Below are 12582 nucleotides of genomic sequence, written 5' to 3'. Positions count from 1 at the left end.
GAAGGGGTGGGGGGGTTGTGGATTGATGAGGCGCACAGATCCTGAGAAGTCGGGGCTAAGCAGGACACCCTTAGATCAGATAACCAGAGAGGGAGGCTGTCTCCAGTCCCCTGCCTGCTGCCTCCTGCTCTTTGCTTCACTGGAAAGGGGTCCAAATGCTGGGCTTTGAAGTTCGTGATAGAGTTAGGACAATTTTGTTTAATCTGTTCTTTTCTGGAGGATTTCCCTCCTGGCAGGATTTCAGACTTCTCTCATGGGACAGTGTAATTAGGGGATGATTCCCTCACTCTTCAGAGAGGGGAATGAACTGGAGTAAATTTGGTTTCCTTGTCTTCCATTCTTCCCCCTAAACAGACAGTGGGTGTGGTTATCCTCTGCCGGAGGTGTACAGATGAGTTTCTTAATTCTGCCACTGTTGTTAATCTGTGTGTGTGCGCGCGTGTGCGTGCGTGTGTGTGTCGCTCAGTCGTGTCTACTCTCTGCAAACGCCGGGCTCCTCTCTCCATGGGATTCTCCAGGCAAGAATACTGGATGGGTTGCCATTCCTTTTCCCAGGGGATCTTCCTGACCCAGGGATTGAACCTGGGTCTCCCGCATTGCAGGCGGATTCTTTACTGTCTGAGCCACCAGGGAAGCCCCTGGGCATTGATAATCTGGGTCCAGATGATTCCTTGTTGTGGGGGGAATCCTGTGCATCGTAGGAGGTTTAGTAGTGTTGCTGAGTGACCTCTGCTCATGAGATGCTGGCCGCATTTCCCAGTCATGCCTACCAGAAACGTCCCTCAAGATGTGCCCTGGGGAGCAGCGTTGCCCCCAGTTGAGAAGCCGTGGAAAGGGTGCGCGCCTGTGTGGCACTAGAAGCCACGGGGCGCTTGTGTGCTGCTCGCGGTCAGAAGGGGGGCCAGAGAGCCACCGGCTCCTGAGACCCAGACCTCCCCTGGCTGGGCCCGCCCAGCCACTCGACTTTCCTCACCCTCCGCTCCCCTGCTCCCTCTCACCTCTGCAGTTTCCCTGCTTCTCAGCCCGGAGCCAGCCGCTTTCCCTCAGTTTCCTCCTTAAAACCACGACAGAAGGTGACGTCCCGAAGAGGAAGGCACCTGGCGGCCAGCCGCCTTCGCCACTCCCTGGACGGGTGGGCGGGTGAGTCGTCCCCTTTCTGTCCCCCGCTCCACCGCGGGCTCTTTGGCCTGTGTGTCTGGGAGATGGGGCTCTTCTGGGGTGACCTGGAAGAGGCTCAGAACAGCCTCTCCTGAGTTTGTTAGGAAGTGGGCTGTTTTCTTGGAGTGGAGAAGATAGGTATGGGAGAGCTATCCCCAGATGTCTTCTTTTTCTCTTAGATCTTTTTTAAATGGTGGTCAGATGGAACATACACCATTTTAGTCATTTTTAAGGATACAACTTTGCAGCATTAAATATATTCATGTTGTTGTGCAGCCATCCACCTCATCCCTGGAACTTTTTCCTCTGCCCCATTTCAGCTGAAACTGTCCCTACTAAAAAACGACTCCCACTCCTTGCCTCCCAGCCCTGGCACCACTGTTCTTCTCTGTCCCTCTGAATTTGACTCACCTTGGAATCTCAGGTGAGAGGAATTATCCAGTGTTTGTTCATTTGTGACTGCCATGTTTTACTTAGTTAATGTTTTCAAGATGCATCCATTGGGTGAATTCCATAAGCCTTGTAGCATCCACAGACTTAACTGGCCTCCACCATTCTGGGAGGCTGAGTCGAACTGAGTGACGGGAAGAACTTTGCAACAGGCTTGTCTTCTGACGGCCGTGTTCGCTGGGGCGTGCTCCATCTCCGGAAAGGGCCAGCTGAGGCTGAGCAGAGGAGATGCCCGGGCTGAGGGAGGTCAGCCCTGCTCTGGGCGGTGTCTAGCGCTGCATCTCAACCTAGGCTGCTGGGATTCTGGGGTGGGTCCTGTGTCTGGGGTGGACTTTGCTTTGTCTTCTGGCCTGCAGCTGTGATCGAGAGCCGCTTCCCATGACCCCTCTGGTGGAAACCCTTCTTCCCCCTTCCCAGAGCGGTGGAGTCTCGGAGTTGATGGGAACTGTGGAGGCGCTCCGGTTCAGTCCCCGCCCCAGCCAGTGAGGGAGGCCCTTGTACACGGCTCCCTGAGACCCTGCCTGCCTGCCCCGTGCTCAGAAACACCAGTGATGAGCCACCTCCTGACAGCCTCTTCTGTTCCTTAGAGGGACGGGCCACTGTCGCTGCCCCCACGCTTCTGTTAGCCCAGTGACTCTGACCTTATTTCCGCTTTATGGTGAGGGAGCCTTCTTCGTAGCTTACAGTAGCGCCGTTCCCTTCTTGGCTCTTTGTACTTATCAGGCTCTTTCTGATCCCAGGGAAAGGACCTCGGTGTTGATCCTTGTTTGGTGAGTGAGTCCTGGGCATGCTGGCCAGACTTGCCTGCATGCAGCCTTTGGTGTGCCCCCCTACCTCTGGCTTGGGAATACCCCCCTGCTCCCCTTATACCAGGTTTCTCCCCCAACTGAGTCTCAGGATTCGGAGCCAAGCACCCAGACCTGAGTCTTTTCAGGGGAGAGGTAATTTTGCTCCCACATAAATTTCTTTCTTTCTTTTTTTTTTGAATATCTATTTATTTATTTGGCTGCACCAGGTCTTAGTTGGCAGCGTGTGGGATCTAGTTCCTTGCCTAGGGATCGAACTCCGGGCACCTTGCATTGGGAGTGCATTGTCTTAGCCACTGGACCACCAAGGAAGTAACCCCCAGATAAATTTCTAATTCTCTTAACCAGTCTTTTCTCTCTCTAGAACATTTGTGATTCCAGTGGGTTTTTTGCTGGTTTGTGTGTGTTTTGTCTTTGTCCTAAACATCATGTGTGAGCTTCCCGGGTGGCTCAGATGGTTAAAAAAAAAAGTCCACCTGCAATGCAGGAGACCCAGTTTGTATCCCTAGGTCAGATCCCCTGGAGAAGGGAATGGCAACCCACTCTGGTATTCTTGCCTGGAATCCTGGACAGAATCCCATGGACAGAGGAGCCTGGTGGTCTACAGTCCATGGGGTCGCAAAGAGTCAGCCACGACTGAGCAGCTGACACGAACATCATGTGTACCCAGCCCCCTTTATTGAATGCTGCGGCCCTTGGCGTCCTCTCCTGCACCTCCAGCTCCTCCGTCAGGCTCTGCTGAGTCAACTCACTGCCTGGGAGGCCTGCTGAGCAGAGGGCAGAGATGAGGAGGAGCCAGGGCTGTTGCCCCCTGTGCTCCCTAACCAGCAGTTTCCAGGCACCTGTGGGCCTTCCTATTATGTGAGACAGAGGAGGGCTGGAGGCAGGGAGGTCTGTATGACCGTTCATTTAATCCACTTTCTTCTTTTTGCCTCTCGTTAAGGATCTTTCCCAGATGTGAAGGTCCCTCCCTGGGTACTGCTCTGCTCAGACCAACATCTGGTTGCCCAGGGATCCTGGTTCACTCCAGCACAGGCTCTTGCCTGGAGAGGGCCCGGCCCCTGCCCTACCCGCTTCCCTGGGCAAGGCTGCCAGGTGAGTCTGGGCCAGGGGGGAGGGCATCCCCCTGCGGAAGCTGGCAGGGGCTCTAGCTGCCTGTCTCTTCCCCTCCCCCAGGCCTTCCCCCCAGCGTGACTCTTTGGGTAACTCATGGTGTGAGTGGCACGTGGCTGGCTTAGGTGAGTCTTTAGTGAGCCCGTTACTGTGTCCACCTAGGTGGCAGCCTAGTACTCACCCTCTCAGGCTCTGGGTGTGCCATCCCCAATGCCTAGCATCCCCCGCGCCTCCACAGGTGTTTGGAGAGTGAACGCCAGGTACCCGCTTCCCTGCTTCTCCCCACGGACCTCTGGGACACGCCCAGCTCCACAATGGCAGCGGAGACCCTCAACTTTGGGCCTGAGTGGTAAGTCAGGTGTGCTTAGAGGGGCATGGAGAAGCCCGGGAAGAACAGGGTTGCTCAGATTCCCTTCTCTCCCCTTTGTGTGTCCCTCCTCCAGGCTGAGGGCTCTTTCCAGTGGTGGCAGTGTGGCCTCCCCACCCCCGTCCCCTGCCATGCCCAAGTACAAGCTGGCCGACTATCGCTACGGACGCGAGGAGATGCTGGCCCTCTATGTCAAGGAGAGCAAGGTAGGCGCAGGCGGGGGTGCGGGGCCCTGGCTGGTGGAGCGGGCCCAGGAGCACGCGTACCTCCCGCCCGATCCACAGGTCCCTGACGAGCTGCAGGACAAGGAGTTTGCTGCCTTGCTGCAGGAGGAGCCGCTGCAGCCCCTCGCACTGGAGCCGCTGACGGAGGAGGAGCAGGTGGGCCCGGCCCGGGCAGCTGCCAGCGGGGGCGGCGGGGCTGGGGTTGGAGAGGTGGGGGTGGAGGCTGGGTGGTTCTGGACGGGGCGGGGTGCTCGGGTGCCTGGGTCCTCACTCCCACCCCTGGCTCCCTCCTCAGAGAAACTTCTCCCTGTCAGTGAACAGCGTGGCCGTGATGAGGCTGATGGGGAAAGGGGCTGGGCCCCCTCTAGGTGGCGCCTCCCGTGGCAGGGGCAGCACACGGAGCCGAGGTAGAGGGGTTGATGCCATGCTCTGGGGCAGGCGTTCTGGAGGACTTGGGGAGGTGATCTGGCAGGTTTCCCACGCACCCCTCACTCCTCCAGGCCGTGGCCGCGGTGACAGTTGCTTTTACCAAAGAAGCATTGAAGAAGGTGATGGGGCCTTTGGCCGAAATCCCCGGGAGATCCAGCGTAGCCAGAGTTGGGATGACAGGTGCAGGCTGGGACGGGGTGGCAGAGAGGGCCCCACGGAGGGAGGCTTGGGTCTTTGTCGTTAGAGGACTCTGGGAGACCTGCCAGATTAGCCCTGGTCAGAGAGCTCTGTCCACTGACCCCTGTGGCCCTGCCCTGTCCTTGCGAGTCTCTGGGCTTGCCCGTGGGCTCCCTTCCAAGCCCTGTCCCCCTCCCATCCCCCGCTTCTCTCGGGGCAGAATGGACAAGGTGAGCTGAGATCCTGCAGATAGGGAGGGACTGGTCCTCTGACCCACACCTTTCCCTCTCACAGAGGCGAGAGGCGGTTTGAGAAATCGGCCAGAAGGGATGGAGGTATGGAGAGGGGCCAGGGTGGTGGCTGGGCCCTGCAGGTTATTGAGAGGGGGCGGGGGGCTGCTTCCTGGGGGAGGTGGTAGGGGCGGGAGGGCCCAGAGCTGGGCTTTTCTTTCCCCGCAAGGCATCTGATAAGCGTCTTACAGGAACCGTGGCCGAGGTCCACTGACTGTGTCTCCCCTCCTGTCCTGCCCCCAAGCACGCTCCGGGTTTGATGAGGGAGGGGCTGGCCCGAGGAAGGAGCATGCCCGCTCAGATAGCGAAAACTGGCGTTCTCTCCGAGAGGAGCAAGAGGAAGAAGAGGAAGGCAGCTGGAGACTCGGGGCAGGACCCCGGCGAGACGGTGACCGCTGGCGCTCCGCCAGCCCTGGTGAGATGGGGGTCAGGTGGGCACTGAGGGGACGGGGGGTCCTGGTGAGCAGCAGAAGGGTGGAGACTCCAGCTTGACTGGGTACTGACTCTTCTTCCCCTACTTTTCCTGCCCAGATGGTGGCCCCCGCTCTGCTGGCTGGCGGGAACATGGGGACCGGCGTCGCAAGTTTGAATTTGATTTGCGAGGGGATCGAGGAGGGTGTGGTGAAGAGGAGGGGCGGGGTGGGGGGGCCAGTTCTCACCTCCGGAGGTGCCGGGGGCCTGACGGCTTTGATGATGACAAGGATGGGCTCCCAGAGTGGTGCCTGGACGATGAGGACGAAGAAATGGGCACCTTCGATGCCTCCGGGGCCTTCCTGCCTCTCAAGGTATCTGCAAGGAGGCGAGGGGAGATTGTGTTAGAGGTTGGTGGGCTCCTGCCTGCCCCAAGGGGGCCCTTTCACAGCACTCTGTTCTCTGCCACTCATCTCCCCATTGTATCCCCCACCTGTGCAGAAGGGCCCGAAGGAGCCTATTCCTGAGGAGCAGGAGCTCGACTTCCAGGGCCTGGAGGAAGAGGAGGAAGAACCTTCCGAAGGGCTGGACGAGGAGGGGCCAGAGGCGGGTAAGCCTGTGGGGTGGACGCCTGTGGCCTCAAGCTGAGTCTGCGGAGAAAGGCTGGTGCGGATGGGGCCTGTGGAGGAGCCTGGAAACAGCAGACTTCTGTCCAAAAGGCCAAGTGTCAGATGAAAATCAAAGCAGAATCAAAACTACCTTTGAAAATCCCTCGAGGAATCTGTCGAACACAGTGTCAAGTCAGTGGTAGTGCGTCCAGAGCCCTGGACAGTGGCGCGGATGTGCGGCCTTACTACAGGAGCAGAAAGGGAAGTGTGCAGACTAGGCTCTGTGGTGTCAGTTCACCAGACCTTAGTCGTGTTGACCAGAGTCGTGTGGGTGGACTCGCTACCCAGAGGCTCTTCTGGCCGCAATAATACAATCTGTGCTTAACCACTTTTCAGGCCTTCCGGCTTGGTTTTGAGTTCTGGTGATTACCCTTGGTTTTCAGGTGGGAAGGAACTGACCCCACTGCCTCCTCAGGAGGAGAAGTCCAGCTCCCCATCCCCACTGCCCACCTTGGGCCCGCTCTGGGGAGCTAACGGGGAAGGCGATGACCCGGTGGAGAAAGACCTGCCTGCAGCTGAAGGTAGCCCGAGGGCAGAGCCACCCTCTCCCTGGAGCCTGGAGCTTGTGGGGAAAGGGCTCCCCATCCCTGTGGGAAGGAGGCTGCAGGGGAGTTGGTCGGGAGGTGGGAGAGATGCAGAGTTAGCACCCACCTTCCTGGAGGAAGAGTGGTCGATGGGCACTGTCTTGCCCCCTTCTCTGACTGCCCTGTCCCACTTTCCCTTCTTTGCTCTTTGTAGGAGATGACATGAGGGGAATGCAGCTAAGTCCTGGGGCGGGCTCACCCCCCGGCCCACCAGACCTGGAAGATGATGAAGGCTTGAAGCACCTGCAGCAGGTGTGGGGCGGGGGATGGGGGTGGGCTGCAAAGACTCTAGGAACCCTCCCGTGCAGGGGAGAGAGCCTTGGTTCTGTCCTCGATCAGGTTCCCACCTTCTCCCCATTTTGCTCTCCATGTTCAGACCTCATCTCCTGACCCCTCCCCCTCAGCCCCAGCCCCCTCTGTGTTGATGGAAGTGGCCAGTTGAGACTTCCCTCTTCCCCTGGGCTCCCAGGAGGCGGAGAAGCTCGTGGCCTCCCTGCAGGACAGCTCCCTGGAGGAGGAGCAGTTCACGGCCGCCATCCAGGCCCAGGGCCTGCGCCACTCTGCAGCCGCCACCGCCCTCCCCCTCAGCCACGGTGCAGCCCGGAAGTGGTTCTACAAGGACCCGCAGGGCGAGATCCAAGGTGCACAGGGTTGGGGGTGCAGGTGGGGCTCGGAGACTGCACCATCCTCGTCGAGGGCTTCTCTGGCCCACCTCTGTGACCGCCCTGTGCCCTTCCCTTGGCCTAGGCCCCTTCACAACCCAGGAGATGGCAGAGTGGTTCCAGGCGGGCTACTTCTCCATGGCTCTGCTGGTGAAGCGGGGCTGTGATGAGGGCTTCCAGCCTCTGGGTGAGGTGATCAAGATGTGGGGTCGCGTACCCTTCGCCCCCGGGCCCTCACCTCCCCCGCTGCTGGTGAGTGTACCCGCTTTGGCGTGGAACAGGGAAGGGAGGCAGGAGCCCGGCAGAGGGAAGCGGTGGGTGCAGAGCCAGACGGGGGCAAAGCCACGGGGACGCTGTGGCCTCACTCAGGGGAACATGGACCAGGAGCGGCTGAAGAAGCAACAGGAGCTGGCAGCAGCCGCCTTGTACCAGCAGCTGCAGCACCAGCAGTTTCTTCAGCTGGCCGGCAGGTACGGGGGGCCTAACAGGGCTGGTCGGCCGGGCCCATGCTGACGTGGGCAGGCCCACCTCTCACCTGCTCGCTCCTCAGCAGCCGCCAGCTCCCGCAGTGCATGCTCCGGGAAAAGGCAGCTCTGGGAGACCTGCCGCCACCACAGCAGCAGCAGCTCACCGCGTTCCTGCAGCAGCTCCAAGCTCTCAAACCCCCCAGGTGTGTGGGCCGCCGTCCTCGCTGTGTGCCCGTGGCCAAGCGTGTGTGGCGTGTCTGTACGTGATGGCCCTCGGGTGGTGTGGGTAGAGGGGCAGACAGGAGGTGGCTTCAGGGCACTGAGTTTCGGTGCTTTCTCCTCAGGGGCGGGGACCAGAACTTGCTCCCGACGATGAACCGGTCCTTGTCGGTGCCAGACTCGGGTCCCCTCTGGGACATACATACCTCAGCCTCACCACAGTCAGGTGTGTGGCCCGCAGCTGCTCTCCTGGCCTGTCCTAGGTCTGGGAGTCCCCTACACCCCCGACGGCCTCCAGTGGGTTGGGGGGCCGGGGGCTGGAGCTCCCCTCTGCAGCTGCCTTTGCCCCCGCAGGTGGTGAGGCCAGTCTTTGGGACATACCAATTAACTCTTCGACTCAGGGTCCAATTCTAGAACAACTCCAGCTGCAACACAAAGTGAGTGGGCCTCAGGCTGGCGTTCTTGGGTGTCAGGGGCCAGGCCACAGCTGGGACGGCCTGGCGTCTGATCTCGACCCTCCAGTTCCAGGAGCGCAGAGAAGTGGAGCTCAGGGCGAAGCGGGAGGAGGAGGAGCGCAAGCGCCGGGAGGAGAAGCGCCGCCAGCAGCAGCAGCAGCAGGAGGAGCAGAAGCGGCGGCAGGAGGAAGAGGAGCTGTTCCGGCGCAAGCAGGTGGGGCCCGGCCTACGCAGGCTCGGGGTGAGGGTCAGGGGGCGGCCCTCACAGCGGCTTCTCTCTCTAGGTGCGGCAGCAGGAGCTGCTGCTGAAGCTTCTGCAGCAGCAGCAGGCGGTAGCCACTGTCCCCGTGCCTCCTGCGCCCAGTTCCCCGCCCCCGCTGTGGGCTGGCCTGGCCAAGCAGGGCCTGTCCATGAAGACGCTGCTGGAGCTGCAGCTGGAGGGCGAGCGGCACCTGCACAAGCAGCCCCCGCCTCGGGAGCCATCGCGGGCTCAGGCCCCCAACCACCGCGTGGTGAGCAGGCTTGCGGGCACCTTCTGCTCAGCTCCCAGGGTGACCAAGGGGTGGGGGGCGCACTGGTCCCTGTTGGACTCCGGAGGCGCTCTCTGCTGTGAGGCCCTCACCTCACCCTTCCTTTGCCACCTGAACGCACCTCCCCGCTCAGCACCCCTGAGCATGTGCTCTCCTGTGTGGGTCACCCTTGCCTTCCTGCCATCTGCAGCAGGTCGGGGGCCTGGGCTCCGCCCCCCTGAACCAGTGGGTATCTGAGGTCGGGCCACTGTGGGGCGGGCCCGACAAGAGTGGGGGCAGCAGCGGCCTGGGACTCTGGGAAGACACCCTCAAGAGCAGCGGGAGCCTGGCCCGGAGCCTGGGCCTGAAGAACAGCCGCAGCAGCCCCTCTCTCAGGTGGGTGCCGGGCCACGGGAGGATGGGGAGCGGGCCTCCTGAGGGGACACCTCCTGACTCACCCCATCCTGCGCAGTGACTCGTACAGCCACTTGTCTGGTCGGCCTGTGCGCAAAAAGACAGAGGAGGAAGAGAAGCTGCTGAAGCTGCTGCAGGGCATCCCCCGGCCCCAGGATGGCTTCACCCAGTGGTGTGAGCAGATGCTGCACACGCTGAGCACCACGGGCAGCCTGGACGGTATAGGCGTCACACCTACCCCAGGAGGCTGGGCCAGGGGTTCCAGACGCCATCCCGTGGGTCCTGACCCCCATCCTGCCCCGCAGTGCCCATGGCTGTAGCGATCCTCAAGGAGGTGGAATCCCCCTATGACGTCCACGACTATATCCGTTCCTGCCTGGGGGACACGCTGGAAGCCAAAGAATTTGCCAAACAATTCCTGGAGCGGAGGGCCAAGCAGAAGGCCAGCCAGCAGCGGCAGCAGCAGCAGGTACGGTTTCACAGAGCCCTGGCTGGAGGGGGTGAGGGCGCCCAGAGTCCCCTGACCCCTCTCTTTGCTCTCTGTTGCCTTGCAGGAGGCTTGGCTGAGCAGCGGCTCCCTGCAGACAGCCTTTCAGACCAACCACAGCACCAAGCTTGGCCCCGGGGAGGGCAGCAAGGCCAAGAGGCGGGCGCTGATGCTGCACTCGGACCCCAGCATCTTGGGTGAGTGTGGAGCGGGGAGGTGGCTCCTTCCTCAGAATCGGGCAGGAGCCTGGTGGGCGAGTTCAAACCCAGCTTCCCCTGGCTTCAGGGTACTCCTTGCACGGACCTTCTGGTGAGATCGAGAGCGTGGATGACTACTGACCAGCCCGTCCCACCAGCGCCCGGGGCTGTAGGCCAGGGGCAGCAGCAGCGGCTTGGACCCCTGGGTCCCCAGCCTGCAGGCTCCCCACAGGGAGCATAGGAGGAAGCAGGGGCAGGGTCCCCAGCACTTGTTACAAACCACACGATGCACCTTAACTCACCCACCACGAGGCACTTTACAGATTGAGGGGGGAAGGGTTTTGTTTTTGTTTTTTTGGTTTTAGTTTTAAACGACATTGAAGGAAACATAGGAGAGACAAAAAAAATGGTTAAAAAGTAGACTCTAAGCACTCCTTTTCCCTTTGTCGGATAGTGGGAGTGATAATGGAAGATCCACAGAGGTTTTTGTTTTTGTTTTTTTTAAGAAAAAAGAAAAACAACAAAAAAAAAATGGTTAGGAGACTGAAAGTAAAAACACACTGTTATTTGGGGCAGTGGGGACATGGGCCCCACGGACCTGTCCTGCTTGGCCCCCGAGGCTGCACTTACCCTCCCCGCCCCACAAGGTGGGCCACTGGGGTAACTGGAAGCTGGGGCGCCAGCAGTTTGCACAGCGAGGCCCCCTCAAGCCCCGCCAGCCGGACCCGCTGTGAACGGCCCCCTTGTGCTGTGACTGTGGCAGAGGTGTCTGGGGCCGGGGGGCCTGGCCCGAGTAGCCCCTTGGCTTTGCTGCTTCGGGGAAAGTTGCACAAATGCGCGAGGCGCCTCAGCGCCCCAGGCAGCCACCCTGCGCCAGCTGACGGAGTGAATGGGAGAGGGCCTGCGGTGCCAACCTCATCTGGCTGTCATCAGGCCGGCAGAACTTCCACTCTGGCCCTGGTGAGGGGCTTCCCCCGCCGCTGCCATTCGGGGGGCTGGCCTGGGTATGAAGCTGAAAAGGCCCAGCTCCCTGCCTTGCCACATGAATGTATTCTCTGGGCCACGAGCCCCTGCTGCGCCCCCTTGGCTCAACCCTGAGCAAGGCTGGGGCAGAGCAGTTTCTCCAGGAGCTGGAGAGAGGCACCACTTAACGACTGTTGTTTCTCCTGTGAAGGGGGCAGAGGAGGGGCCAAGGAAGCCACAAGAGTGGGCCACTGGGGGCTTCGGGCTGCAGCAAGGGGCTGTTAGGAGGGAGCCCCCTACCTGCAGCTGCCTGTGTGGGATGTGGACCACCCAGCTCTGCCCTGACCCCTCTGTTGACCAAATGGGAGAGGAGTGAGTGGCCTCTCCCCTCCCTGCTCCCCTGATGTTTTTAAATGTTGGGTAAGGGTGGGGTGTCAAGAATGGGAGTGTCTGTCTCTCCTGGGTTGGGGTAGGCTGCCCTTCACCAACTTCTTATTCCCAATTACCTACCTAGGTTTGTCTCCATTCGTGGATTTTCTTTAAGTTTGTTTTATCTTTTGAGTTTCTCATCTAACTTCTCCCATGGACCTCATTGCTCAGAGCGCAGTATTAGGGCAAGACTGCCACTGCCTCCCCTCCATGAATGTATTTATCCTTCCTGTCCTGGGGAAATGGGGAGTGGCCCCTGTTTTCTTTCTCCATCTATCCCCAGAGAGATGACCTTTTTTTTTCTTTTTTTTCTTTTTGCACCAAAGTGGCAACTGGGTCAGTGTTGGGGGATAAAGCTGGCCTCGGGGGTGGAGGGGCCCCCTCCACCTGCTTCTCCCTGGTTTCAACAGTGTTAGCGTCCGTGAAAAGACAATATTGTATTCTCTCTAAAGCAATAAGGGGGTGATGGGCCAGGGGGAAACGTCTTGCTGCTGCTGGCCCCCCAGCTCCCCCTCTCCTCAAGCCAGTGTTTGGCGGCATTAGAGGTGGGGGGGGCTACTGTCGTGACTGAATGTAACTGCCCCCGCCCCTGCCGCAGCCAATGCAGGGGAGGGGGGGTGACACTCTTCCCCGTCTCTTCCTTTCCTTCCCCCCCCCCCAGCTAAAGAGACTTTGAATTTAGGGGGCCCTTGAGCCTGGAGAGGCCTTAACCCTGTGAGGAAGTGTAGGGGGAGCCCTCTCCCACCCCCATCCCCTTCTGAGAGTGGTCAATGTTTACAAGCCCCTGAGCCCCCCAGCCCAGGGACTCAGCCCCTTGCTATCCTTCCCCAGCCCGTCTTCTGGGCCCCAGCTGCTCTCCCACCCTTCCTGGGGTTGGGGTGGATGCAGGGGTCATTCTGTATCCCATCGTCTGCCTTGTACCCACAATCTCCCCCACCCCATGTGACCCCTTCTCTTCCACCTGCCTCTGTAAATACTCTCCCCGAATAAAACTTGGTGTGTGTTCTCCCCGTCTGCCTCTTGAGTTTTTTTCTCGGGGGAAGGGGACGCTGGGAATGACAGACACAATTCAAAGAGCTGGGAACTGAGCCATGGGTGGGGGG

At 60.1% G+C, this 12582-nt stretch overlaps 1 protein-coding gene across 2 annotated transcripts; it reads left to right on the top strand.

The window, feature by feature from the left end:
• Window positions 1-1073: 1073 nt before the first annotated feature.
• Window positions 1074-12451, top strand: GIGYF1 (GRB10 interacting GYF protein 1). 2 transcript variants are annotated; one of them, XM_068969091.1, is made up of 27 exons: window positions 1074-1140; window positions 3358-3509; window positions 3591-3652; window positions 3766-3876; window positions 3971-4100; window positions 4179-4274; window positions 4414-4525; window positions 4619-4727; window positions 5019-5059; window positions 5259-5429; window positions 5546-5799; window positions 5927-6035; window positions 6477-6614; window positions 6832-6929; window positions 7147-7318; window positions 7425-7591; window positions 7709-7809; window positions 7893-8009; window positions 8151-8251; window positions 8380-8462; window positions 8548-8694; window positions 8765-8992; window positions 9201-9385; window positions 9462-9622; window positions 9709-9872; window positions 9958-10087; window positions 10176-12451. In XM_068969091.1, the coding sequence occupies exons 4-27, from the start codon at window positions 3842-3844 to the stop codon at window positions 10226-10228; spliced, it is 3102 nt and encodes a 1033-aa protein (XP_068825192.1). In that variant the 5' UTR covers window positions 1074-1140; window positions 3358-3509; window positions 3591-3652; window positions 3766-3841; the 3' UTR covers window positions 10229-12451. The 2 variants fall into 2 exon arrangements, with proteins under 2 accessions (XP_068825192.1, XP_068825191.1); XM_068969090.1 differs by having other exon boundaries at window positions 7425-7809; window positions 7890-8009.
• Window positions 12452-12582: the final 131 nt, after the last annotated feature.

This window comes from Capricornis sumatraensis, chromosome 3, assembly GCF_032405125.1.
Source record: "Capricornis sumatraensis isolate serow.1 chromosome 3, serow.2, whole genome shotgun sequence".
Taxonomy (NCBI): domain Eukaryota; kingdom Metazoa; phylum Chordata; class Mammalia; order Artiodactyla; family Bovidae; genus Capricornis; species Capricornis sumatraensis.
The sequence above is the reverse complement of the archived record's forward strand: the minus strand, read 5'-3'. Positions and strand labels throughout refer to the sequence as shown.

Excerpts from the sequence above, each read along its gene's own strand:
- GIGYF1 (XM_068969090.1), top strand. The coding sequence starts at position 3,842 with ATGGCAGCGGAGACCCTCAACTTTGGGCCTGAGTG. Across the intron at positions 4,275-4,413 it reads CGCTGACGGAGGAGGAGCAG|AGAAACTTCTCCCTGTCAGT; the intron begins GTGGGCCCGGCC and ends CTCCCTCCTCAG. Across the intron at positions 9,386-9,461 it reads CGCAGCAGCCCCTCTCTCAG|TGACTCGTACAGCCACTTGT; the intron begins GTGGGTGCCGGG and ends CATCCTGCGCAG.